The sequence below is a fragment of the Colossoma macropomum genome, unplaced genomic scaffold (genome assembly GCF_904425465.1).
Source record: "Colossoma macropomum unplaced genomic scaffold, Colossoma_macropomum, whole genome shotgun sequence".
Taxonomy (NCBI): Eukaryota; Metazoa; Chordata; class Actinopteri; order Characiformes; family Serrasalmidae; genus Colossoma; species Colossoma macropomum.
Genome location: NW_023494800.1, coordinates 19,482,576 through 19,510,111, shown reverse-complemented (window position 1 = coordinate 19,510,111; position 27,536 = coordinate 19,482,576). Strand labels below are relative to the sequence as shown.

Below are 27,536 nucleotides of genomic sequence, written 5' to 3'. Positions count from 1 at the left end.
CCAAGAGTGATATGAAAATGAATTCTCTTTTACACATTAACTATTAAATGTCAAGATCAAGAGAAAATGAAGCAGCTCTTAGTTACAGTACCCTAATTGTTTTGCCTTATTTATATCCCTAAATATGAAATTCCACTCTTTGCTAAGACTGTGAGAAAACAGTGGTAATAAACAGTTTGTAAAGAAAGTCACTGGATTGTTGGTCATTGATCCTCTGTTTGATTTGCTGTTAAACAGTGACCATAAGGTTAAGTCCTGTCCTCTGCCTGAGTACACCTGCCCCCGCTCTCTAAATGTGCTGCCACTCTTCCTAATTTCATATTTTATTTATAGAAAGCTTCAGAAGACAACATGGTGCTTTGTGGCTATTTAATCTTTTTCGTGATGATTGGCATTTGTCCTCTTGTAACTGCTAAGTTATGTTGGCTTTGTCTTTAGGATCAGACACTCATCCGTTGATTACAGAAACCATGCTTAGGCTACACACTTAAAAAAGGGGGTTCTTTAAGGGTTTTTTTAGTAAAGGCAATGGTTGTATATAGAACCATGACAACTCAAAAAAATATGTTATTCCTGCATAATTCAATTGTCGAGATGTAAACAAAGTCATTCAGAGTGGTTTGATGTGAAATAAAATGATGATGCACTAGCTTGCCTGCTAATGCTTGACCATAGTGAGAGGTCTAATTACAGTGCCATAGTCTGGGTGCTCCAGAGGCATTTTGGGCGGTGTTACCAACCCCAGCTCATCTGATCTGAGCTGTGTAACCGACAAAGACTAGACTAGCTTATGCTTACATGCCACCTTCTTTGCAGCCACAGTTAGACCAGTTCATCATGGCTCTGTGTCCAACTGAGTTACACATCCACACAAAGCTTATCCACCCATGAGACTTGCAAGAGGCCTTGGAGAAGATGCTAGAGAGAGGAATGGTGTTGTCAGAAGCTTCACAGTGTGTAGATACTGCCATTACAACAGTCAGAGCTATGGAGGAGTCATGTGTGCCACTGTTGCCAGCATGGATGGAGCAGATGACGCAAGTAATCCGTAGGCTGCCACACAGCCAGCGGTGCGGGCCCACTGGTGTTGGATGTACGGCCAGCTGGGACATCTGACTAGGGCTTGTCCATTGGGGATGAAGTCGGCAGAAAACTTGCTGGGGTCGCAGTGAGCTGCAGGACCCCACATTATTATCCTGCAGATCCCAGATGAGTGCTGCCCAGGCCATGAGAAAGGCAGCGAGCTTACAGTGGGCATGGTGGGGCGAACATCCACATCAGACTTATGTCATGTTTCTATTGAGTTCCATGCATGCTCCGGTGCACACAGGCTAGAGGTGGCACCCACAAGGTTCGAGCTGGAGAACACAGCAGTCCATCTCTGCATCATCACCGAGTTAGCATCGATGAGGGGAAGAGCATGGCTGACACTAACAGTTGGGGGCAGGAATATGCACCCCTTAGTCTGGATAGCTGAAGTGCAAGACATGCATTCTGGGCCTAGACTTTTGAGAAATGTCACGTGCCAATTGGACCTAGAGAGTGCCACACTGAGCTCCAAATGGGAGCATGTGTTGATGATGAAGCCACCAGATGACCGGTGCAAAGATTTGGCAGGGCCCCTGGCGAGAATGCCAGGAGAGGTCACATGCAGCGGAAGGAGGCAAGCCTGCGGAGGATGAGAAAATGCTGCAAAGAATGGGAAGAGTATGCTCTCCTGAAGACAGCAAAAGAAAGATGTAAGCCGCCAAAAAGCATGGGTGACCAGGGAATAGCTCATTCCCCCAGCCATGTGGAAGAATACACTTTCCTGAAGATTCACAGCGTGTTGGGTGGAGGGGCGCAACATTCATACCCCACAAGCTGAGATAGGCTTACCTAGTGCAGCGTGACAACAACACAGGGGATGCCACACCAATACAGCAGCAGCCACAACGCCTTTCCCTGGTGTCTAGTGTCTAGTCTTCTTGTACAACATTCTGGGGCATGGAAGATTATCTGTCCACTGCAGGGTGACCATACAAAGCTCAGTGTCTCTGCGTGATGCGGTGGGTGAGTGAGCAATTGCGGCCCCACTGGGAGGAGGTCGCAGCCTTGCCCCCATTTACAAAAGAGCAGTGGACCAAGTTTGACACTCTGTGGCTAGTGGATGGTGTTCTACAGCAGGCCTGGGAAGATCTGGTGATCTAGATCTAGAGGGCTGCAGGAGGAAGTTCTAAAAACCATGCACGGCTGTGCAAGTTCCGGTCATTTTGAACTCACAAAAACACTTTGCTGCCTCCAACAGAGTTTCTACTGGGGACAGCTGAGACATGGAGGACTTCTGCAGAAGGTGCAAACTGTCTACTGCACGCAATTGACCTCATGGGCAGTCCCAGGCCCAAGGGTGAGGACTTTTGTAGGGGGGAGAAGTAGTGTAGCATGTTCAGGAAATGTGTGATATGTTAGTTTTAGGTTAATGGTTGGCCACAGCTATGCCATACACAAGCAGAATTTTCTCTAATAGTTCGCTCTAGCTTGACTGCATCAGCGTTAGACTGCCTCAGTACTTTCTGATCTACACAGAGCACAGCAAGAAGGCTAGCTCTGCCTTTACAATGAGTCCTGATAGAACAACCCAGTGAAATGCTGCAAAACTATTAACATTAAGGCATTAACCCATTAAAATCCCAGTCTTATGACATACTGAGGCTTATTATTCAGTAAATTCAGGGACTTCAGCGCAAACTGGTTGAACTATTCTTAGGTTATAGAAGTTCATAATAAACTCTGGGCTTGCTGATAAGCTTTGGCCATTTATGGGGTTAGTTGAAGTGGAGCAAAAGTTCGAAGGCTTAAATTATCCAGTAACGTCCAAATACTTAACGGTCCTTAAGTATTTAACACAGTAATAGAGCACTTATGGTCCTGCTTATGTGTTTACATTTATTTTACCCCAGCTTGTTGACAGATGTCTGAGAAAACCCCTTCTAGAGTCTGATCTTTAATTTTTATTTACTGAATTATATATTTTTTAGCAAAACTAACTATAAAAGCGCTTACTTGGACAATGTTAATGAATAATGTTATGTAGATCACTTCTTTCAATTTCTTCTTTTAAACAACTGTGTTTTTGTTTTCCTCCACTGGTTCCAGCTTTCTTGCTTATTCTTTCACTATATATTTGATCCTACTGGTCGAATTGTTTCTGTGTAGGTGATCCCTCTGATCTTAAGTGCTCAGACAGCAACCTGGACATTAATGGAGGCACCTTCACTCTCTCCAATAATTCTGATGAAGGTAGCATCCTGAAGTATCGCTGTCCACGGGGTTATTATCCATATCCTGTAAAAATACGACAGTGTTCCAGAAGCAAGTGGGATCCAGCGCCCACCAAAAGACAATTAGAGTGCAAGAGTAAGGCTCAACTATCCTGAATGAATCACAATGAAGCATAGCACTATGTCATTTTCATTCAGCAAATTCTTACCATTATATCTCCCATTTGTTCAGAGATTACATGTCCTAATCCACATGTTCTGGACAACGGAGTCGTGGAGCCCTATAAGCTGCTGTACTATGTGAATGACACGACTACCTACAGGTGTCATTCTGATTACACATTCCGGGGGTCCTCCACACGTGTGTGCCAGCTCAATGGTAAGTGGAGTGGCTACACGCCAATCTGTAGCCATGACTGTAAGTATAGAGCCTCTGTGGTGGTCTTAGCCTGATTATTTCTTTTTCGCTCTTACCACTTTGTCATATGTAACCACGACTATTACATTAAGGCCTTTACTATAATGTCCATTTTAAAGTAGCACCCTATGGGATTCTAGTAGTATGCTAACAAAGCTAATGGCATACATTTTTTGGACATTCTAGATTAAACACAGACATCTGAAGCGTGGAACAGACATGTTTATTTGCAGTAGACACTTTCTTTTGGTACCAATATCTGCACATATTTATTCAGTATTGTCATTATATGCCGTTACCCCTGCCTCCTTGTACAGTCATTATTGCAATGCGTCTTTTCATCAAAGGTTATAGATATTATTCCAGATTGTTGTATTTTTCTGTTTGTATATATGCCTGTAGATAGGATTTTTTTATATTTATTCTTCCTGTTATATTGTTTACATCCTTATTACTGTTACTGTCCTGTGTTGTGTGACCGCTACTGGCTGCTAAATTTCCTTCGGGATCAATAAAGTATCTATCTATCTATCTATCTATCTATCTGTTAACATATATTTTACCTTGTAGCAGTTTTGCTGTCGAACTTTCTGTAAAGAGCTCTCATATAGCTGCAAATGCACACAGCTACAACTCGTACTCGCATTGAGTGATGTATCTAAGACTTCCAGAACATCTAGAGTAACTTTTTTTTCTGAAAAAATTTGTCCTACTCTTGTAAATCAATGCATGATTAGTTGATTAGACTGTCAGTTTCTAATTATGTTGGAGATTAATTTTACACACTAGGCCTTTAGTTTATGTCACTGCGATACTGCAGGCTTCTACTGCACTAGGTGCACTAAGATAAGGTGAAGTTATTTGTAGTATAAGTTGGGTAAAACAAAAAATTGGACCTGGAGGGCAAAAAAATTGCAATACGTCCTTAAGTTCATGATCTTTGAACTGTGCACCATGCAAAAACAGTCGAAGCTGAAAGACCTTATAACAAAGGTCAGAAACATAAACGTACAGTCTGCGACATCACAAAAACAATATATTCAAACTGGTCTGTATTTGCAGCCTAGTTCCTATGTATGGACTATATGGACTGGAAAGTGATGTGGTTTGTTTGGACATTTTAAGAGAGTTTACACACATCAAAAGCTTTTATTTCAGAAAAGTGAGGGAAATTTGGTTCTCCATGATATCCCCTTTAATAGTCTGCTGGCTTATTTGAACGCTCATTGCACAAACCTCAAACGTACGCCCATCTGTGTTTAATGATGAAACGTTTCCAACCCACAGCTGATCACTGCCCTGATCCTGGTACACCCCCTGGTGCCAGCAGAACAGGGCACATTTTCAATATTGATGACAAAGTGACCTACCGCTGTGATAATAAGCTGAAACTGCTGGGCTCCAAAGTGCGTGTATGTCAGGATGGTGGCCAGTGGTCAGGACAAGAGCCGGAGTGCTACAGTGAGTCCCTCATGGTAGTCTACAAAGGAAACAAAGAGCAGTCCAACATAATATTCTACAGCCTACAAACAGTAAAGGGTTATGAGTGCTTTTACTGATACTGGGTTTCTGATGTGTTCCTGTTTTCTCATTGCAGCTAATTACACATACGACACCCCAGCAGAAGTAGCGGAGGCTTTTGGCAGCACTTTAAAGACTACTCTGACCACACACGAGGAAAATGGCAGAGCAGGAATTCACAACATACATTTTCAAAATAGTACCAAGTTGGTAAGAAAAAATATGAAATCTAGGAATAAAAGAAAGACTGTTACATCTATAGATAGACGTTTTCTTCATTTATAAAGCACTAGCATTCAAAAGTCTGGAATCACAATTCAGAATCCGACTGGACCAGAAAGGAAAGCTCAACATCTACATTGCTCTGGATGTATCTGGTAGATAAACAGTTAGGGCTGTTGTGAAGAAAAGATATGAGGGGCCCGATAAAGACAAAGGGCAGTCCTGTTGCTATGGGCCCCAGTATGATTGCTACTCTCCCAGTACTTCCGCCAGTAGCCAGAAAACAAACTCCAGACCATCTGTATGAACTACTTTGTAGTAGAACACTGCTTAAACAATACAGTGCAGTTTCTGCCTCTCATGAAACAAAATTATATTGCAATTGTTTTAGCTGCTACACACAGCAGACTGGCGTTTGATTGCCCATCTGGACAAGCACACTGGTATACCAACAGAATTGAGAATCTTACTTTAAACATGTATTCCGGTACAGATTATAATTGCCTGTAATCTGTAACCTAATCCACTATATTAATGAAATGTAATCTGTTTACTTTGTGTTACTTTCGAAATACTTGTCTTTTTAAAGTCACATATTAAAGCTACACATTGTAAGATTTGGGGATTTGGAGACATTTTTTTTAGATACGAAAGCTAAATAAAAACTATAAATTGTTAACCGCAAGGAAAAAACTTCATCTTTTATATCTGAAAGCATATAGCTTTACAGAAGTGGGTTCCTTAACTCCTAAAATGCCCAGGAGATGGTGATGTTGCTATGTATCCTATATCCTATATGTGAAATGGGTGTTTATTAGCTTGCTGGTATATATCAGTTGGTGTATTTTACTGGTGTTTGAACCCCTACACTCTTAAAAAGGATGGATGAAGGTTCTTCAAGGGTTCTTTAGCAAAGAAAATGGTTCTGTTTAGCACTATGAAGCAGTGAAGTCTTGTGTAATAGTTCTGAGATAAGGTTTTGGCCTAAAACATTTTTTAATATGCATTCACAGCAGAGGTAAAATCGGCAAAACGGCGAAAGAAAACCTATTTTGTATTTACAACCATTTCAACAATATGAATATTACATATAAAACACAGAAAACATATCTTTAGGTTCACAAATAAAATGGCTATCAGGCTAATTTAAGGGCTGTATATAAAACCACATACAATACAATGTATACCATACTGTGGCAATAACAGTGGTGCAGTGTTTTGATATACTATTTAGTGCGGTATTAAGCGGTTTGGAACGCAGCCAAACCTGACAGAAAAGGAGGTTTCTTTCAACTATTCGGACAGAGCCGTCGCCTTCTCATCGTCTATGTCACATTGGGAGAGAGAGAGAGTTGAGGCAGATAACGAGGCGCATAAAAATTAAACAGACCTTGAAAAACAAACAATACGAAAGCAGACACGAGAGGAAGTTTCATTCAACTATTCGGACGCAGCCATAGTGCCCTTGCAGACGCACTCAGGCGGGATTTCCATGCCGACCGTCCGGGATGGTCGCTGCCAAGTCTCGTTAGATCTCGCGTTAGTTGCAGCTCTTCCCCGCTGCTGCTATGGAAACGGGGAAAGCCGATCTAAGGATTACTGAGAGGCTTCAGTAAATCATAGATAGCATTGCTCTTCAAACTCAAGCTAGTGTTTAAAATATACGTTAGTATGTCTTCAGTCCCTATGGAGATGAAAGACAGGTAAGTAGGCGATTTACATATGAGTTTACAGAGCATGTAGAACCTAGTTACACATATTTGCTAGCTCGGCTAGCTAGCTAGTCTACTGTCTAGCTGGTAAAATAGCAGTTGTCATAAACCAGCTAGCGTGTTTAGCCCGTTAATTTCGATTTACATAGATCGCTATGAGTCAGAAATAAGATTGGGAGCTAACTGGAACTCACTAGCCGGCGAGTTTGGATTTGTGGATTAGCACTTTTTTTGTTGAAATTGTGGTTTATTTAAGAGACATTTCGCTTAGTAAGTTAGCTAACGCTATAACTGTTAAACCAGGGCGAGCTGTTAGCTGTGAGCTAATGTTGTGAATAAAACTATATTGTTGCAAGTTCACTACTTTCAAGCCGCACGTTTAACTTGTCTAGTATTAACACAGCCAGCGAAGTTAAACATAGGACTGACAGTGAATTACAAAGAGATGTCAAACTGCTGCTGCGAGCTAAAATTGCTTCTGAAGTCTGAAGTCACGGTACTCTGTTGTTTACAGTGCAGTGTCCAGTTCGAAATGGCTTGATGCACACTACGACCCAGTTGCTAATCTATATACTTTTTCTTCGTGCATTGGTGAGTTCTGGTCGCTATGACATCACAGTTTTTAACTTTTAAAGGAATTGTTTAAACACATGCTGTAATCACCAACTCTAAAATGAAAGGCGGCTCTTTATTTTCATGTTTTGTTTTTCTCAGCTTTGGCAGACTTGCATGGAGATGGTGAGAACAAGGTGAGTCTCTGTTAACTATATTGCCTCTGTTTTTGTAGGTGCATGCTCTATGGTGACCAAAATGGTGCATTTGTGTGCATTTTGAAGATCTGAAAGATTTCCTTTTCATTTTCCCTATTTTTATGAACAAGCACTGGAATGATTCATATGTACAGTTGTGTAATTTAATTTGACATGTGTATGCGTTTAAATGTGATAGCTGGTAGTGGGCGACCTGGGCACAGGAGCAAGCAACATGAAGCTGAAGGTGTACCGTGGCACTGGACTGCTGAGTGAAAACACTCTGTTGGATTTGCCCACTGGCCTCGTGTCTTTCCTCATGGACCAGCATGAGCCCCGCACCCCTGCCATTGCTGTAGCCTCCGGACCTTTCATCTACATCTACAAGAACTTGCGTCCCTACTTCAAGTTCACTCTGCCCACTCTGGAGGTCAACCCCCTGGAGCAGGATGTGTGGAGTCAGGCTAGAGAGGTGGGAAATGCAACTTTCATCAAAATGACTGATTAAATTATGTGCATGTGCATGCAAAGTCTTGTGCAATATTCATGTAGGGCTTAAGATTGCGAGGGTGTGGGGCGAGAAGTATGCTGTTTTATAAAACCAGACACTTTTGCCATTGATGTCTCATACCGTTCATTAAATTTGTGGCATTTGTTTAAGTTTAATCTTTGGGTATAGGACTGGCAATCATAAAGTTTTTCTTTTTTTTAAGAAATGGTTATTATACATGTACTCAAAGCTAGGCATGTTGACTTATAAATGATATTAATTAATATTATACTAATTCTTTCTGTAATTGATTCTCAAATTTATTTAGTATGGATTGTTAATGGTTTATTTAATGGTTAATTGCTTGTTGAATTTTCCCTCAAGGATATGATTGATCCAATGACACTGAAAGAAATGTTAGAAGGTATAAGGTGAGTATTGTAAGAGTTCAGGATAGCTATCATTATACTATTATCAAATTGCTCTATAAACAGACACTATTTGTAAAACATTATTTCTCATTTGTTCTCTAGGGATAAGGCTGACATCCCACTATCAGTCAGATCACTACGGTAACAATGACTTATATCAACTTAATGATAGTTTTGTACAATTTCTAAAAGATGCAGTGTGTATGTTTCTACATTTCTGATAGTGTCTATGACATTTTTAGTTTAATATTACATTATTTTCAGGTTCCTCATGCTTGAACCTCAGGATATGGAGGCTTATGTTAACCTTCACAAACAGCAGCCCATACGCAGACAGGTGAGACATGCACCTCCACACAAACAGGTATCTAAACATAGTAACCATGTTTAATAGTTTTGTGTGCTCTCAGACGGTTATTACATGCGTAGGGACGTTGAAGAAGAACATGGCAGATGATGACGCAGTCAGCTGCCTGGTGATCGGCACAGAAAGTCAAGAAGTTTACATTTTGGATCCAGAGGCCTTCACCATTCTTGCAAAGGTCAGCATCTCACTTTTGATTCTGCTAATAACATTAACTGTTATTAAGTCCAGAAATGTGTTCATCTTCATAATTTAAAGAACAATGTGAAGTTGTTAGAAGTCTGTAATAAAGTCTGATCTCTTGTTTTGTGAGTCCCTTCTGAGTTGACTTAAATTTGCTTGCAGATGTCCCTTCCCAGTGTCCCCACACTGATGGATGTGACTGGTCAGTTTGATGTGGAGTTCAGAATCACCATAGCTTGTCGCAATGGAAATATCTACATACTGCGAAGGTAGGTCCGCAGTCAGGCCAGTGCTGCTCTTGTATGTATTTATGTGTGTGGATTTACCCAAAAAAGCTTTATGTTCATCTGATCAGCAACAGTATACAATGAACAATATCATTAAAGAAAAATATGCATTACATTAGGCTAGAGGTTGTATGACAGTATCAATGTGTATAGATATCAGGTGGATATCAGCAGAAAATGCTGAATCGGATATGGGAAGGAAAAAAAGAATTAGTCCAGTCCAATCTTATCTGTCCTGAAATAGCTCACATTCATATTGTGTGATGTGATATCTGCTTTGAGATGCTCATCTTAAATTAAGTGCTTGCTCATTTTAAAGTTTTTAAAGAAAAGATTTTGGACTGATATTGGTACTGTCTGATACGTAAGGTTCCAATAGCTGTATTGGCATAGGAAAAGTGGTATCATGCCATTTTCAGACTCAAAGTGACATTTCTAGTCAAACAGTTCTCTATAAGTCTGGCTTTACATGGTGGAACCTTCATACTTTTGTTTCTTAAAACTTGCATGAATCTAAATTTCACTTTTGTTGCATAATGTAAAGCTTGTGCAACTCAGAAAGGATATCACGGTGGCAGTTTTAACAGCTGCTTCTGCTGGCAAATGGTTCTGCCTTGTGAGCCTGCTGTATCATGATCTTTATCATTAATTTATCCTCTCTTGACCAAAAAAATGTAGGATGTAAATGTAGACTAAATAATACATTGCAGATGATTTTATATAACCAGAATGATACAATATATGAAAAAAATAGCTACAAATCTTTTTTTTTTTTTTTACAGGGACTCCCCAAGACCAAAGTACTGCATTGAGCTGTCCTCTCACCCCGTTGGGCTCGTAAGGATGGGGAAGAATGTGGTGGTGGGCTGCGCTCAAGAAACTCTGCACGGTTACACTCAGAAGGTCTCACCTCCTCACCAAAACATATACTGAGATAGTGGTGTAGTCATTGCTGTCTCTTAGATGATTACACATTATTTAATGTGAAGATGCAGGAGATGTTTCAGATGTGGTACTAAGGTTTTAAGAGAAGCCATGTAAAGATAACAATATGACTGTTTTTCCTCTCCTGAAGGGAAAGAAGCTGTGGACAACCTACCTGCCTGCCCCCATCACCACAATGGCAGTGCTAGATCTGCCCACACGGGGCTTCCAGGCTGTGCTTGTGGGTCTAGCCAACTGCGAGGTGCACGTGTATCGGGACAAGAACTTAGTCAGCACCATCAAGACACCAGTAAGACTTAAGATATGATGCTATATCCATATCATCTGATCTAATTGTTTTGGGCTATTTTAGGACCAGGTAACTGAACCAGAAATTACTGGATTTTTATTATGTGTTTTACATCTTGCTTTTGCAGGATGTGGTAACCAGCATTTGTTTTGGCCGTTATGGTCGAGAGGATGGCACCTTAATTATGACCACTAAAGGTAACAAGGCTGCAGTCAACGAGCCTGTCATTTGACTCTGCTGGTAAAACTAGAATTGGTAGTAGCTTATTTCTATTTGTAATATCACAATACAACCTAAGCATTGCCTGTTCTTTGTTGAATTTCATCATGCTAACCCTGTTTTATTTACTTTGTGCTTCTATACCACCATGTTTTATTCTTCTTCAGATATAGTAATTCTCATATAAAGCATTCTTTCCTGTGTTATACAGGAGGGGGCCTCATTGTAAAGATCCTGAAGAGAACAGCGGTGTTTGATGATAGGGATTCTGCCCCTGGCCCACCGATAGCTCAAAGCATCCGTCTCAACGTGCCTAAGAAAACTAAGCTTTATGTGGACCAAACCATGAGAGAAAGGGAGAATGCTGTGGGTATGTACAGCCGCTTTAAGCACATGATAACAGAAGCAGCTAAGGAAAGAGTTCCTAAAAGTCAGAAAAATTGCTTTCCCTGTTTTGTATGTTCATCAGAGCCTTCATTTACTGCAATGTTTAATACTTGAGTATTAAACAAGTCTTTAGTGTACTGTATGAAATGACATTGCCTTGCCACGCTTGTGCAGCCATGCACAGGGCCTTCCAAATGGACCTAAGTAGGATGCGGCTAGCTGCAGCTAGGGCCTATGTCAAAGCCCTGGAGTCCAGCCTCACTCCTATGTCAGCAAGCTTGACAGAACCTCTCAAGATGAATGCAGTGGTAAGTGCACGTTTCCTTGTTTCCCCTAGTTACTTCATACATTACTGATAGTGTGTGTTTGTTTATATACGTATGTACAAATAATTTTCCTCCTTACTCAGGTTCAAGGCTTAGGCCCATCCTTCAAACTCACTCTGAACATCCAGAACACAGCAGCCTGCCGCCCTGTAATGAATCTAGCCATCAGTTTCCTGTATGATGAAAATTTATACAGCATGAGGACAGCATTCTTTAAGGTAAACCTGGCTGCCTTTGCAGTTACCATCACGTATTTCTCTTTAGTGGCTAATGTACTTAATGGGTAAGAACTGGGGAACTGGGCCCAATTACAGCCAGCTGCACTGTGTGTGTGTAGATCCCCCTACTGGTTCCAGGGCTGAACTATCCCATCGACACATTTGTGGAGTGCCTGAGTGATAAAGGCATCTCTGACATCATAAAAGTAAGATTTTAATTCTACTGCAACGTTTCAAAGCGTCCATTCTGTACTGTGCATCGAAAGCCCTGATAAAGATTTGATCTTCAGTTAAATATCCTAAGGAAATTGTACATTTAGAAAAACACTAATATGCTACCCTTGTTCTTTCTAACTTCAGGTGTTTGTGCTGAGAGAAGGGAAGAGTGCTCCCCTCCTCACTGCACACATTAACATGCCTGTGAGTGAGGGGCTGGCTCTCAACTGAGACATAGACCAGCTGGCCTGGGCATGGACATTACTTGATGAGACAGCCATTCTCTCTGTGCCCACAGCAGCCTGTAAGGGCAGAGCTCAGCTGCAGTGCAACCCCAGAAAGAAGAGCCATTGACTGCAGGTGATCAGAGAAGCTTGTGCTGTCCTTAAAAGCTATTGAAGCCATTCGTAGCGTAGGTCAAGAAGAAAGAGCTCTGGTCTCAGAGTTTTGGCATAGTAACCTTGGAGTACCTGATTGACTGCTGCAAGTTTCATGCATTTATTGTAAAAGACCATGTAGATTGATGGATGACCATGTAGGGATGTATGTAAGTGTTTTTTGTTATGTAAATAGTGTTGTAGTCATATTTATATTTGTATATTATATATTATTAATTATCCATAATATTGTCTCACTGTCATGTTTTTAAATTGAGAAGTTTTAATAGTTGACTGAGAATGGTTTCACATACATATCATGGCCAAATCCTACTTGGCTCTTTATTAGACATGTATAGTTGTCTGAAAGTTTGTGAGGCTGATTTATCAACCTGTGTGCAGATGAACCTGTTTGCAGCTGAGCTGCAAGTTTTAGCGCACCTGATACAATAACTTGTGTAATGGCTGCAGCACTGTTTTTAAGAAGGTGAAGATAGTGAGACCACAAAGAAATTGAATAATATTCCAACAGAGAATTACGTCCTTTCAGATTTGTTATTAAAAACAAAAGGCCTCATTCACCAACTGTTCTTAAGAAGAAATTTCTACTTAAAACTCACTTATGCGGTTTTCATGAAGATTCTGACATTAGCTGAATTTGTCTTGTTTGGGATTTGTTCTTAGGTAAGAACAGAATCTACACACACAGGAGCACAAAGTTGTGAACAGTTCTGTGGTTTAGGGAACACATCAGGAATCTGACAGACTTTCTTAAGACCTTTTTCATGAACAAATTTAAGTTAAAACATAGGAAGATCTCAGTGAATTCTTCTTCTTATTGTCTTTTGCTTTGTCTATGGAGGACATATCTCTTTTTGTTCTTTCACAGATCCTGTGGTAGTTCCATTGCATTAATTTTCTTCACCATGATTTACCAAATTGTTTTTCAGCATCTGGAACTCACTCTGTCAGAACTTCACTTACTCTAAAGAGATTTTTTCTTTCTCTCTCTGCTTTCCACCATATCAGCAACTAGCCAAAATGAGGTTTATATTTACCCAGTTTGCAGTCACAAAATTAAGAGCAGTTGCACTCATTACATTTTAGTTTGCTCCAAGGGTATTAGGCATTAAATATAGCCCATGTTGCACTATAAAGAGTAAAAAGGCTACATATATAAAATATGTCTACCTGTCCCTTAAGTGCAAAAAACATTAAGGATATTTACCTTACAATTATAGCAAATGAATTCTATGTTGAGTCCCAGCTTTCAGCTCAGCCTGTTCCAAATTGTAACTGTGAGCATGTATTTATAAATCCTTTGACAGTATGTACACGTACACAGCTGGCTACTACCTTTTCTACTGTCAGAAATGTGTCATGCATAAAAGAGACCATTATAGGCTGCCATGACCTGTTCACACGGTACAGTACATTTACTAGGTTAACTTCTGTTTTCCCTAAAGAGGGTATGAGAAACCTCAACAGCATATTCCTGTCTATGAATATGAGTGAGCAATCTGACAAACAATGGGCTTGAGTTTTATTTATTTTGAAGAAAGGTCACCTTTTTGAAAGCAATTCAGACAATCAGAGCAGAAAAGTGCACCCAACTGGTATAAATCTAAATCGATTTAGAAAACTGGTGCAAATGGTGCACCCAAGAAACAGTTGAAGTTAAGGCAATGCAGTGCACAAGCATTCAGTAACACATAGGCACCAGTTATGCTACAAAAGTGATTAATAACCCAACTTCTCTTATTAAGGTTTCTCTCTTTTAGATACACTGCCTGAATGTACAACTCATAGCAGTCTGTATTTCGTAAAGGTACAGCTGAGAGAAAGAGAGGGAGAAGTTAAAAGAAGAGGTGCAAAGTGGAGAAAAGGCACTTAGTACAGGAAAAAAAGCATGGAAAACAAGTGAGGGTTGAAGTGAAGAACAAAGACATCCATCTAGGTAAACATGGTAAGGGAGATCCACTGGAAGAAGAGAGGTGGAGAGAAGTTGCAAAGATATCAGAAAGATGACGAAGCTATTATTTATTTAATTACAAATGACCAAGAGGACAAACCTGGAAGAAACTGAAGGACACCACTCCATCTGCATCTGTGTCCATGGTTTTAAATGTCTCTGTCGGGTGGAAGAAGAGACAAAACAAGAGGCCGTTTCTTTCACATTGCGAGTTTCTAATAACATGCAGCATCCACAGAAACAAAACATCTATGCTAAATTTAGGCATAATGCGTAACTGAATAGTTAGCTATTCTTCTAATGCATGGATCAGTAATGGGTTTATGGTATAGAGGTTACTAGGATGTTGAAGTGATAGAATTACCCTTCAGCCAGAAAAAAGAACCAAACTGTAACTAACTAGCTTTTAGCCTTTCCTTATCTGACAAATGATTTCTGTCTTTTGAGTAATCCATTCTCTCCATTGTGATGATGATTTGAAGACAACAGTTATATGGCTGCAAGAAGATATTTGGTTTCTTATTTGCCTTTGTTCATTCTGCATCATGAGCCAATAAAAAAAAAAAACAGCCTTTCAAAAATCTACCCCAAAGTAGTTCTAATTTTAAAAAGTTAAAATGAGCAATGAATCTTAATCTATTAACTACTATGGAACTGTTGTAAAAGGCAAGTAAGCATCTTTACAAGAAATCTAGAAATGGTTAAATTTTTCATTTTGATGTGTTTTAAGTGTTACTTGCTATTCCTAGATCTGACTAAACAGAAAACGTTATGACCACTCACTGAACATGCTCTCCAGGCGGATCAGACAGGTCACAAAGCTGTCAAAGTCCACATTCAGGTCTGGCTTAGCATAACGCAGGATTATTAGCTGGAACAAGTGGTTGGTCAGCTTGAAGCCTGACATGGAATTATACAGTTTGTAACATTACACCAATCAGACAATTAATGATATCTGAAAACAGCTGTCGTGTAGTTCATGCGTGCTGAAGTGTCAATACCTGCTGATTCCAGCGCCAGACGCATTTCATAGGAGCTCATGGTGCCAGACTTGTCCAAGTCAAACTTTCTAAACACAGTCTAATGAGGGTGGGGTCATTTTCAACATGATATCATTTAAGAGAAAAGTAATAAATGCAAACAACAAGTGTGGCACAAAGCAAATGAAAGAATAACATCAAAAAGAGTAAGTTGAAAGGATGGGTTAGCAGTGAAAGATAAATCTGAATTTCTAAACATGAATTAACTACACCAAAAAACACGTTTAAATAATCGCTTACAAGATATCGCTTTATCTTCTCCCAAAGCACATGAAAATCTGTTAAACCCAACCGTCCACGGCCAGTTGTCTGTATGGGCCATGTTAAGGCTTAACATAGGATGGTCACTCTACAGGAGAGCCTCTGCTTGGGAAATGCTCAAAGAAATAGGTGTAAACGTATGCTTAAGTGATGAGAAGCTGAAGGATACATCCATAAGGTTGATCATGCTTCTACAAGCCTCCTTTTGAAATCCGTCAGTTTTTAGATCCTTATCTGTGAAAATAAGAGGGATAATTAGCTCAGTTATGAGGGTTTCCTTTAAAGAAATTACTAGTAAATTAGGTTCTGTAAGACTTTGTATATGATACTGTGCTTGTGATATATAGTAAAAGAGGTGCAAATATGAAGATTATTGTGTATTGAGGGCTCTTGAGCTAAGTTGTTCTTTTGGTCATATGCAGAAGTTTGAACACCGTCGATAAAATTACGTTTTGCTGACTTTCTAAATGAAAATAAGTAATCACATCCTCTAAAAGTGAACAAACCTAAATGTGATATTTTTCATATTTTCAAATTTATATTCTTTGCTGAGTTTAACATATTGAAAAAAATAACACAAAAAAACAAACTATACCATAACTTTTGCACAGGCAAACTATACCATAACTTTTATTAAAAATAAAAATAAAATTAATATGCTAAATTCAGTAAATAAACAGTATTGTGTTTTAAATGGGCAAAAGTGTGTTCTCTGTAGAGGATACGGTAACATATTTTCACTTATAAAATCAACAAAATGTAATTGGTCTGGGACGCCCAAACTTTTGCATATGACTGTATATTCTTACGTTTGCTTACGACGCGGTTCAGAATCATCTGCAGCTTCGGCACATCGATCTCCATGTCCTGCAAGCCAAGAGACGGAGAGTCAGAGAAGAAAATAAATGTGCCATATTAATGTCATGATATATCTGTGAGAAACTGAACAGCATCATGATGATACTTTCTCCTTCCTTCTCACCTTTCCAGCAAGCTTGGTAAAAAGGGCCTTGAAGCCTTCATCAATCTCACTCTCTGGCAGCACATCCTGAAGTAGTGAAAAAATCCTGAGCACTTTTGAGCATGACCACACATTTGCATGCTGGACTATTTGTGTGTTGAGCTAGCATGAAAACACCTTTGCAGTGTCTGGCACGTACCTCCTCTGGTATGTCAGCAGAAAGCTCATCATCTAGTTCCCTTCATTACAAAGACAGTGTGGGTTTATTGTCAGGTTTGTCATTCTGCCCCTTTTCCTCAGTGAATACATTTTTCAAACAGGCTTACTGTCTGACCATAATAATTATTCATCTGTACAAACATACTTCTTGTTAAGGTTAAGCAAAGCCAAAAGTCCTATTTTTGTGTATGAGTCATTCTACCATTGTGGTGGCAAATGGTGTCCTTTGAAGCCAAAATGAGCTCAAAACAGAAATAAAACACAGAAAGTGGATGTCTGTGTATTCTTTGTTCTATTCCTAAATAGCGCGCTCGGCTGTCCAATGACGTTGCGTCAGCGGGAGCTCGAAAAGAAGCGGTGGCTGGTTTCACAGGTCTCGGAGGAAGCCTGTGTTAGCCTTCACCCTCCTAGCATTGATAGCGTCGTGTGTGATTGGGGGGAAAATAGGGTAAAAAAAATAAATATATATATATATATATATATAAATATTTTATATATATATATATATATATATATAGAATGTTACTTTGTTCCAGGATTTTTGTCAGTGGTGTTACAGAAACATATGTCATACAGTGTTAGTGGTGTCGTTAAAAAAAACAGCAAGGTCTTTTTGAGACTTCTTGTATTGATATCTCAGAGGAAGAGGGATTAACTCTGAGAAGTCCATGGTTAGTGAAATCTCTTTACATTTCTGATAAATATGGTTAAAAATACTGACACCTTCGCAAAAGGACTGTGTCAGTGGTGAAACATTAAGTGATTTAATTTTTTTTTTAATTTAAATTTAAAGTTGAATGCAGTATTTGTAATGTTCTACACACTAAATAGGCAGCAGACTATATTTTAGAAAAGCTCAGGATTTAGCTATTTTGTCAGCGGTGTTACAGTCACTGCTGTTACAACTTTATTGATGTTGTTCAATATAAAGACTACAATTTACAATAAAATTACTTGTCACTATTCATCCCCTGTTTGCCACCGCAGTGGTAGAATGACGTGTATGTAGGGCAGTGTTTCCCAACACCAGTCCTGAAGTCCCCCCTCTGCAATGTACCACATGCTTCTCCTGCTCTAAGAAACTTGATTTACCTCAAAAAGGGGTGGACACTTATCTAATAACATGACTCAGATGTGCTAGACACAAAAAAACAACATAGCTATCCAGAGCAAGGGGGTCCAGGACTGGGCTTGTGAAACATAATAACGTAATAAACATAATAACATCATTATACTGCTCTAACAGTTTAACAGAATGAATGACTGAAAGTCCTCACTGTGAGTCAGCAGCTTTTTCAGAGAAGACCCTCAGCACAAAATCACCCTCTTTCTGAGGCTCGAAGGTGGAGGGGATGACGATGTACTCTCCTGCAGGCAGGCAGAAACGCGAGCTCACCTCCCGCAGGTTGATGAAGAGCTCAGAGCGAGCGCTGGACATGTGTGTGAGGAAGAAATCGCGCTTCAGATGCACGCCCACTCTGCCCATATACTGCAGAGAACACAGAGAACACTATGAGGAACTGTTGTAAGGTAATGTCTCACCATTTATGCTGTGTGCACTAGCATGCCTTGCAGTATAAACTCAAACCTGATAACCAGGCCAGAGGAGAGCAGACACTGACCTGACGGGCAGCATTAAGAACAGCTCACCCTAGATCAGATTTAGTTTCATTAATGATACACAGATGGATGCCCATCCCATACCTCTTTGGGAACCTGGAAATTATTCAAAAATGGAAATTAGGAGGACAGAACTGCACATGTACTTACCCCCACCAGCCCATTTGTAGCAAACACATAAAACCTGAATCTCCAATCTCCAATTTTTTTATTCAATATGTAAAGAGTGGGCTGGCCCATGCTGTAGTGCCATTTTTCCAGATAATTAATTAATTTCTCTGCTTGAACACACCTAATATAACATGTCTGCTATTAAACCATTCAGAAGATAAATCAGTAATTTTATCACCTGAACCTGAACCTGTGTTGGGCAGCCCTTGGTAGACTGTAGGTAATTAGCACCTCTCTCAGTAAATCTGCCCACTAGTGTCTTAGTTAAGGGAATTCCCCACACTTCCCTTATGTCATCTTATAAGAGGCAAATTAACCATTTACCTCATAAATGGCAAATCCAATCGTTTCCATGTCTTTGCCCTCCTTGCGTAACCGTCGTCGATCCTTCTGCATTAGTGCCACCAGGAAACTGCAGCCATCTTGGCCCTCAATATCTGGGTCCTTAAGCATGATTTTATACTGGGGATTGATCCAAAAGGTCGCTGTATGAATAGAAAAATATGAAATATGAGTACATGGGAAATATGGAAGCCTGAGAGTATCTCTTGTCTGGAATCTCTTCTAAAACAATAAAGAGTGCATCAGATCAACTAATGTGAATAAATAAAAATAATAAATATGAGTGATTCCAGTACCCGGGTAATTCCTGCAACCCCCAGCTGTGCTGCCTCTCCTCCACTCTCCAGTGTAGAGAGATGAATTCCACTTCTTCAGCTCACTGCTTAGCAGTGCATCTGCTGTCAGATTACAAATCTCCAGCCTGCTGAACTCCTTCATAAAATCTCTGAATGACATCCTGTTTTGAGTGTCGGTGAGTCAGAGAAGAGCAGAGAAAGAGAATCTAAATAATGACAACGTTCTAAAAAGGTAGTTTGTATTAATTTACTATGGCATAATTAAACACTGATACCGCACCAGAACTCTCCATCTTCACAGCAATTGTGCAGACGGGATTTAATGGCAGGGTCGATTCCACTCCACTCTTTTGAGCTAAATGGGACCAAACAGAATGAGTGGTTTAACACATTAATCGCCTGCATTTTTGTCTTTGTTTCCTCTCCTGTTTTGATTAAAGAATACGGCAGCATTTTTTAACCTAGTCTCTATCCGCAGCGTCCCAATAGTTGTGAGATGCACTTGCGTAATGCATGCTGAGTACTGTAGTGAGAGAATATTGACAGACAAAAACACAAAAAGAATATAAAATTGTAAATTCTGTCAAACTGATGAGGCTGAGGAATGCAATGTTGCTCTATGGAATACTAAATAGTGACTACATAACATGACAAATTACATATTAAATGGAACTTTTAGGCCAGAATGATCCTTTAAGTCAATAAGTCTTCTGTTCCATTCTAAGTACAGAGAAATTATTATCTACAGTAATCAACCAGGTGCTACTCCATCTTCCCTCATCCCTCATCCTCACTCGTCACTCCAGGCTCCAGTCCACTCCACCTCTCCCCAGGGGTTTCGTATGCGAATCAGCTTGGTGAGGTTTCCCTTAAACTCCACCTATCCAACAGAGTTCCGGGTTATTAGTAATCTGAGTAAACTATCACTGGTTGTACCAAAAATGTTTTTCTCACCTCCTCCACTCCTGTAACAGAATAAGCATGGCCCTTCACCAGCTTTTTAAAGGTGACAGCCTCCATGTCAAAGAAGCTTGTGATCTGAAAACAAAGGAAACTTTTTGTATAAATAGTTTCATGTCTTTATAAATGATTGCTAACGCATTGCTAATCTCACAGAGGTTATGAACTTGTGTGCTCTCACATCTATAGAGCAGCCCATTAGAGATCCTCTTTCTACAGCTCTTCTGATGATGCTGTAGAGGTTTGGTGGAGCTTTCTTGAGCTCATACATTTCTGTAACCCCACCAGTGAAATCTTCAAACCCTTCAGAGGTGCAGCCTCCAGAGAGTGCCTCATAACAACCGTTTAATCTGCCAAACAAACACATAACAACACATTTCCACCTTAAAAAAAAAGAAGTTCTGATATTGGGTTGAATATTCTCTGTATTTGTTGTGTTGGAGTGAATTCTCTTACTTTGCATATGCCTTCTCCGCCAGGGCACTCCAGAACTCCGCCCCTTCAGCTGAGTGAACAAATAGGAGTTTTCCATCTCTCACTGGCAGCCGGTCATCAATCACCACATCCACCCAGTCCCCAAACTGCCAAAACTGCAAAATGACACAGAAAGGATATAAAACTGATGGTTAGTGATGGCACAATACCACTTTTTCTTTCCCTATCCTGACCCACCTAAGTATTGACTGATACCGATACCACAGAGACACAGCCAATACAATATCAGCTCTCACACATTTGCTTAGCTGAATAGCTGGCTACTTGTTGCTCTTATGTTAATGTTAGGCTACTTGTGGCTCTTATGTTAATGTTAGGCTACTTGTGGCTACTATTATCATGTGACCTACTCTTGCTTTGTATTTAGTTGCACTACAAGAAATTCTGTAATATTTCAGGCTAAACTTGTTATAGAATCAGATCAGATATGTTCCTTTTTTCTGATTTGATCTGGAATTTTCTGCTTGTATCATATAGTTTGAAGCAGTGGTTTCCAATCCTGGTCCTAGAGTTCATTCTGTGTTGCATATTTGTGTTTTCCCTGCTTCCAACACACCTGATCCAACTAATCAGTCAGTTAACAAGCCCTTGCTGAGCTGAAGTGGCTTGAAGTGGTGTGCTATACTGTGTTTATAACAACTGGAAACTCTAAGAGCTTACTACTTCTCATCTTAAAGTGTTAACACCACCTCAACTGTTTGGCTGAAAAAAATAACCCTCACAGTACACTAACATTTCCTTGGCTGCTGAATGCACTCCAAACTCTCTATAAATGCTTTTACACTGGAATTAAAATGTGGTTTGGTTAATTTTCCATGTTTTTTGTAAACATGGATAAAGGATGAGACAATCCATCATTAATATAGGGGCACAAAATGGCATGATAGCATGCACCTTGCTAAAAAGATCTTTCACAGACCGACTTTAAACTTTCGATTATCCAAGTATCCCCATGTATTTGAAGATGCACAATGGTTTGTCACTCATAAACAGAATCTCGATAGCCAGCTTGAAAATGCTTAAAATGTACAGGACAGGGGGGGGAACTCTGGCTCCAGGGTTGCGAATCTATGGTTAACAGCTACAATATATGATTAAACTGTCCAGATTAGCATGTTACTAGGCTTCCAGAGACAGTGAGTGTTACTGAGCTCTCAGTATATCTCAGAGAGAGTCTTTTGGTCTTAAATTGGATGCTATGAATTCGCTGCACTGGTTTGGCAATTTTCCCAGTGTCAGTCTGCAGCAGTGTAACTGCACTCCACAGCTCACTGACTGGCAAATCACTGCAGGGTGTGTAGCCCATACAATCTAAGCTTTACTGCTGATAGCTGTTTGATTTCTTCAAACAGGACTCAAACATGGTTGACTCAAACAGGTAGACACAGCACTAGTCATGTGACATTACTTCTCAATGTCATAACCATCAAATTCTGTTAAATCTATTATGTTTTCCCTGCCTAAGCATAATTACACCTGATAATCCCTGCACTATTGGCTTTGCTCCAAGTCTCAGTGCACAACCCATGCTGTGAATGCTGTCCGAATGACTGAGTCTAAATGGGCTAAATGGGCTTGCGAGGTAGACATGTGAATGCTATTGGAATTTGCCAGCAGGGAGCTGACCCTGCTTTGCCTGGGTGTTTTGAGGGAGACAGGATATCTGTTCCCCTATAAATATTTCCTGTAAATATAGCTAGCACAGCGGAGAGGGAGGGGTGCATTGCTGTATATGTTTTCCTGCTGAGCCGTAGGAAATGGTAGAGAAGAGTAATAGATCAGCTATCATGTTATATAACAGCAAAACTGTTCTGACTTTTCACAAAATCATAATTTTCTCAACTATTACATATAATATCTTATAGTGCCCACAGAACTGCTTGCCAAGCCTCAGAATTATTGTATTAACACTTATACTAAGCTTTTTTGTTTAAGATCTTGTTGATTTTTGATGTGACTAAGCGTGTTGTACCTGAAAATGAAAGATTCCAGCATATTGGTGGTGGAAGCTCTGGCCATGAGGAACCACGCGATGCAGCAAAGGCTCGTTCAGGGTAAGGCACGCAATGGCCGCCAGTAGCCAACAGTCCCCTGATTGAGGAAGCAATATGCAGGAACATATGAATATGAAAAAGAAGCAGGTTCTCCAAAGTCTTAGACCTGTGAAAACCTATGAAGGCTGTAATTATTAAAATTCTGCTAATTGCAATCATTAGAAATGTAATTATGCCTGAGGTTTCAGTTCCCCTGATACATCCTTAATTTGCTGCAGAGCAGACTATCTGTACCTAAAGCTCCTTGGCAGATGTCTGTGCGAGTGGCTCCATCTACGATAAAGTGTGGGTCAGAACAGAACTCCTGGAGTGCACAGAGAACACCTATGGGTCAGACAGGGCGCAGACATGACTGGAACGTCTCTGCTGCTTGACAATTAGGTTTAGGATCTTGCACGTACTTGTATGTCACCATTAAACTGTGCCAAAAAGCAACAGTATTAAAGTGCATTTTTATATTGCGCAGGATACAGCTGAAAGTGTGAGTCACAGTTCGATATAACAGGCTCTCACCGTGGGCCTCATCCAGCGGACTCCTCTGGTTTTGGCAGAGCCTGGTGCCAGCTCCTTGAATCCTAGTGAGGAGGGCTGGGCTGGGAAGGTCTCATCCTCAAATAAACACCTGCTCTGAAGGCAGTGGGCACGAAGAGACTCAAAGTCCTGACCCAAGAACTTCAGAGCCCTGTGATTCTGACCAATACCATCATTGCGGTCCCACTCACTCCTCAGTCGAGCAGCCACACCTGTGGCACATATGGGCTCCATACTTTGACACTTTCTGCTTTCAGAACAGCACTGAAACTGTTGAGAGATCAGTTAAAACAAAGTATTTTGGTGATAATAAGATAGTAATAATACTTTCATTCTTACAGAGGCTGTTCTTGATCCTTACAAAGTAACCTCAATAAGTGCTTTACAAAGTGAATAGGTTTATGCACCCAAGACTATGAGACAGTCAAAGACTTCATATAAAATTAGGCTATAAACAAGTTATTTAATATTTTATCTTAGTAACTTCATTGCTTTTTTATTGTTTTTTGTAAATATGTATGGAAATCGATGCCTTATACATGTTCCAAAAAAGCTGGGAGAGGGGAAATTTAGGACTAAATAACATCTTAAACAGGCATTCTAATCATGCTTGGATATAAAAGGAGCATTCCAGGAAAGGCCTAGTCCAGTGGTCGGCAACATGCGGCTCCGGAGCCTCTTTTACTGCTCTGTTGTGGCGCTACAGTGGAATTCTATTTTTCAGTAAAAATAAAATAAAACTTTGCAGTAAAATAAAGCTCTGCTGATTGGTTTAACAGTTTTAGGAAAAAACTGCCTTAAATGTTGGAATTAATGTATAACTGCTAATTCACCCTTTAACCCTGAAGGTTGGCGCGCAGACTGCTGGTCACATTGCAACGCAGATAACAAACTCACTTAGCTAGTAGCAAATGAAATGGCAAAGAAAAAGATTTAAGACGAACAAGGATAATTTGGAGATGAATGGACTTATTTGCGTTTATAATCACTCCACCTGGTTTCCTTATAAGTTTAATCTGCATCGAGAAACTGTCAAACACTAAAAAGTCACGAAGCTGAAGTCAGATTCTCATTCAAACTTTCCCATCCCACCTTATATGGTTCGAACAAGAAGCTGGCGAATGAGAAGCAGACTTCGGCCATTTAAAAAATCGAATGTTGAGAGACATTTTACAAAAAACTATTCTACTTTTGGAAATGTTTCCTGTCAGAGATGCAAGAAAAGCGACTATAGCTGAGCTAAAGCTTAAAGCAGAGTGAAGTAAGTCTGCGTTTTTGTTTATATTAAATTTGTTAGCCTATACTAACACATTAGCACATGCTAAGACATATTTACAGCCAAGATGGTAAAATGGACATAAAATGTTGCGGCTCCCAAGGTGGTTTGATTTTTGCTGAAAGGACAAAATGGCTCCTCTTGGGATGCTGACCTCTGGTCTAGTCCTTTACGAGCAAGGATGGGTCGAAGCTTATCAAAAAATGTGTGTTTGAATAAAACAGTTTAAGAACTGTTCCTCAAAAATGGGAGAGCAAGTATTTGAGATATTTCACTCTCCACGGTGCAGAACATCATCAAAAGATTCAGGGAATCCAGAGAAATCGTTGTGCATAAACAGCAATGCCAAAAACCATCAATAGATGCCCATGACGTTGACCCAAAAAAGACAATCACCATCCAGACCGTTACCAGCATAAAAAATTCAACTTAGCTTATTTCAACATGATAATGCCAAGCCACGTTCAAAAAGTGATGAACATGTTCTTGTTTCAACTTTTTTGGAACATGTTGCTGGCATCAAACTTGGAATGAGATTATATTTATCAAACAAAATGTCCATAGTGTAAAACAATATCATGTTTTTGTACTATTTTTCATTTAATACAGGTCAAACATGATTTACTAATCACCGCTTCCTGTTTTATTAGCATTTCACATAGCCTACTGTCCTACCGTTATTGGGAATAGAGTTTTGTAGAATGCTTGAGTAGTTTAAGCTAGCCTTGGGCCGATAAATGGAGATCTGTAAGCATTTAAATATACACCAATATGATTCAAATTAGCATTCTTTCTTTCTCATTTATGCGCCAAATAGTTTTTTTATTGCTTCTTTTAACCATTCCCTTTTACAATCATTCTGATCTATGATTCATTCAAAAATGTATACAGTGGAAAATATTGCAATAAATTATGTGTTATACAAAAAGAACATTACCAACTTGTTAACTACATATACATACTTAAAACACCACACGGAAATATTATATATGGAATCCTGACAAAGGATGTTAGGACACATGCAACTGTAGTTCTCACACTCCGGTACGTTAGATCTACACTCCGGTAGAGAGAAAAATGATGAGCTTGTCCAGAGGAATGATGCCAGTGTGCCTGTTTGACAATATTTTGTTTTCCAACCAAATTAATGCAGAGAACCACTGGATGTTAACAGTGTTACATGTCACTTGTGCAGAATCTAGTTATTATTATAAGTTATTAGGTAATATTAGAAGCTAGCCCTGTTGGTATTTATATCAGTGGAGATGCAAGCTATAGTGTAAGGCTGTGTAACACAAGTAACTGAATTTGGATCATGATCATGATGATATTTAATACTGCAACAATATTGCTACTTATAGATGCTCATCTTAAGTGAAGTGCTTCAATTAAAAATAGCAAGTAGTTTTTGAAGGAGAGATATCAGTCCGTGCCACCTGTACAATGTACAATTCAGTTAATCAGACTAGGTAAATAATTTCCCCTGTGAAAGTCTAAGGACAAAGTGTAAATATAGAAAACAATAGTATAATAATATGTTGAAGAACGTTTACCTACTCTGGTGCCGGTATTCTCCTTCTCTTTATAGCACCAGTCAAAGGTGAAATCTTCCTCAGGGTTTTCTCTATAAATCTTTTAGCTTATTCTTGAATTAGCCATAGCTGTCCCTCTGACCAGCACTAACACACTCACTGTGTGGGGTGCGAGCTTCCAGTTATTGTGATCTCTGCACGAGGCAAAAGCTTCAAATCAAACACTCAACAACTGACACAATTCTTCACTACGGTTTTTTCGCAGTATATAAAAAATTAAGTAAACGTCGGTTTAAGCTATAAACGCGTAGTGTTTCTTCATGGAAGATCTTACGCTATGGTTCCCCTTTTCCTTCTGACCAGCATAACGTACTGTCGCAGCTGCTGCTGTAACGCCGTTTACAGCCTTTACGCTGAGAGCTGAACCGCAGAGCTCTAATAACAAAGACTAACTTTGAGCTTTTGCTTCCATCTAGCGGCAAATGAGTGTCAGTGCAGGAAAGCAACGGACCTTCAAAAACAGTATAAACCACTGGGCACGAGGGGGAGTTTTTTCACATTTTTCCGGCCTGTTCATGCTCTATTTCAAACAAAATCAGGGTACCGGTCCTCATTTATATACCGATCAGGCATAACATCATGAGCACCTCCTTGTTTCTACGTTCATTGTCCATTTTATCAGCTCCATTTACTATATAGGTGCACTTTGTAGTTCTACAATTACAGACTGTAGTCCATCTGTTTCTCTGCATACTTTGTTAGCCCCCTTTTACCCTGTTCTTCAGTGGTTAGGACCCCCATGGACCCTCACAGAGCAGATACTATTTGGGTGGTGGATCATTCTCAGCACTACAGTAACACTGACGTGGTGGTGGTGTGTTAGTGTGTGTTGTGCTGGTATGAGTGGATCAGACACAGCAGTGCTGCTGGAGTTTTTAAACACTGTGTCCACTCACTGTCCACTCTATTAGACACTCCTACCTTATCAGTCCACCTTGTAGATGTAAAGTCAAAGACGATAGCTCATCTGCTGCTACACAGTTTGTGTTGGTCATCCTCTAGTCCTTCATCAGTGGTCACAGGACGCTACCCACAGGGCTGGTTATTTTTGGTTGATGGACTATTCTCAGTCCAGCAGAGACACTGAGGTGTTTAGCATTAAACACCCCATAGCATTATCTTTCCTCCACCA

At 39.9% G+C, this 27,536-nt stretch overlaps 3 protein-coding genes across 6 annotated transcripts; 2 read left to right on the top strand and 1 right to left on the bottom strand.

Moving 5' to 3' along the window:
• Window positions 1-2,360: 2,360 nt before the first annotated feature.
• LOC118820712 (complement factor B-like) lies at window positions 2,361-6,008 on the top strand. Its single transcript, XM_036589127.1, has 5 exons — window positions 2,361-2,386; window positions 3,196-3,396; window positions 3,493-3,639; window positions 4,966-5,139; window positions 5,276-6,008. Exons 1-5 carry the CDS (start codon window positions 2,365-2,367, stop codon window positions 5,482-5,484), a joined length of 753 nt encoding a protein of 250 aa, XP_036445020.1. The 5' UTR covers window positions 2,361-2,364; the 3' UTR covers window positions 5,485-6,008.
• A 978-nt stretch (window positions 6,009-6,986) lies between these two features.
• Window positions 6,987-14,547, top strand: bbs1 (Bardet-Biedl syndrome 1). The gene is made up of 18 exons (XM_036588126.1): window positions 6,987-7,124; window positions 7,648-7,724; window positions 7,848-7,882; window positions 8,082-8,354; window positions 8,757-8,803; window positions 8,906-8,944; window positions 9,068-9,140; window positions 9,214-9,345; window positions 9,513-9,619; window positions 10,420-10,540; window positions 10,713-10,871; window positions 10,999-11,068; window positions 11,302-11,460; window positions 11,652-11,785; window positions 11,887-12,021; window positions 12,141-12,227; window positions 12,382-12,784; window positions 14,443-14,547. The coding sequence occupies exons 1-17, from the start codon at window positions 7,093-7,095 to the stop codon at window positions 12,466-12,468; spliced, it is 1,767 nt and encodes a 588-aa protein (XP_036444019.1). The 5' UTR covers window positions 6,987-7,092; the 3' UTR covers window positions 12,469-12,784; window positions 14,443-14,547.
• Window positions 14,182-26,747, bottom strand: si:dkeyp-50d11.2 (calpain-1 catalytic subunit). 4 transcript variants are annotated; one of them, XM_036588124.1, is made up of 23 exons: window positions 26,679-26,747; window positions 26,366-26,538; window positions 23,519-23,806; window positions 23,240-23,309; window positions 22,924-23,042; window positions 20,913-21,046; window positions 20,638-20,806; window positions 20,451-20,534; window positions 20,291-20,376; window positions 19,777-19,851; window positions 19,497-19,657; window positions 19,183-19,343; window positions 18,772-18,783; window positions 18,345-18,556; window positions 17,048-17,087; window positions 16,870-16,935; window positions 16,697-16,754; window positions 16,057-16,121; window positions 15,867-15,935; window positions 15,588-15,666; window positions 15,370-15,486; window positions 14,687-14,745; window positions 14,182-14,594 (listed from the first exon to the last, which is right to left on the bottom strand). In XM_036588124.1, exons 3-23 carry the CDS (start codon window positions 23,768-23,770, stop codon window positions 14,568-14,570), a joined length of 2,115 nt encoding a protein of 704 aa, XP_036444017.1. In that variant the 5' UTR covers window positions 23,771-23,806; window positions 26,366-26,538; window positions 26,679-26,747; the 3' UTR covers window positions 14,182-14,567. The 4 variants fall into 4 exon arrangements, with proteins under 4 accessions (XP_036444017.1, XP_036444015.1, XP_036444016.1 ...); XM_036588122.1 differs by having other exon boundaries at window positions 26,366-26,736; XM_036588123.1 differs by having other exon boundaries at window positions 26,370-26,736.
• Window positions 26,748-27,536: the final 789 nt, after the last annotated feature.

Excerpts from the sequence above, each read along its gene's own strand:
- LOC118820712 (XM_036589127.1), top strand. The coding sequence starts at position 2,365 with ATGGGCAGTCCCAGGCCCAAGG. Across the intron at positions 2,387-3,195 it reads GGGCAGTCCCAGGCCCAAGG|GTGATCCCTCTGATCTTAAG; the intron begins GTGAGGACTTTT and ends GTTTCTGTGTAG. Across the intron at positions 3,397-3,492 it reads AAGACAATTAGAGTGCAAGA|AGATTACATGTCCTAATCCA; the intron begins GTAAGGCTCAAC and ends CCATTTGTTCAG.
- bbs1 (XM_036588126.1), top strand. The coding sequence starts at position 7,093 with ATGTCTTCAGTCCCTATGGAGATGAAAGACAG. Across the intron at positions 7,725-7,847 it reads TACTTTTTCTTCGTGCATTG|CTTTGGCAGACTTGCATGGA; the intron begins GTGAGTTCTGGT and ends TGTTTTTCTCAG. Across the intron at positions 8,945-9,067 it reads CTATCAGTCAGATCACTACG|GTTCCTCATGCTTGAACCTC; the intron begins GTAACAATGACT and ends CATTATTTTCAG.
- si:dkeyp-50d11.2 (XM_036588124.1), bottom strand. The coding sequence starts at position 23,770 with ATGGAGCCCATATGTGCCACAGGTGTGGCTGCTCGACTGAGGAGTGAG. Across the intron at positions 20,807-20,912 it reads GCGGAGAAGGCATATGCAAA|ATTAAACGGTTGTTATGAGG; the intron begins GTAAGAGAATTC and ends TTTGTTTGGCAG. Across the intron at positions 20,535-20,637 it reads TAATGGGCTGCTCTATAGAT|ATCACAAGCTTCTTTGACAT; the intron begins GTGAGAGCACAC and ends CTTTGTTTTCAG.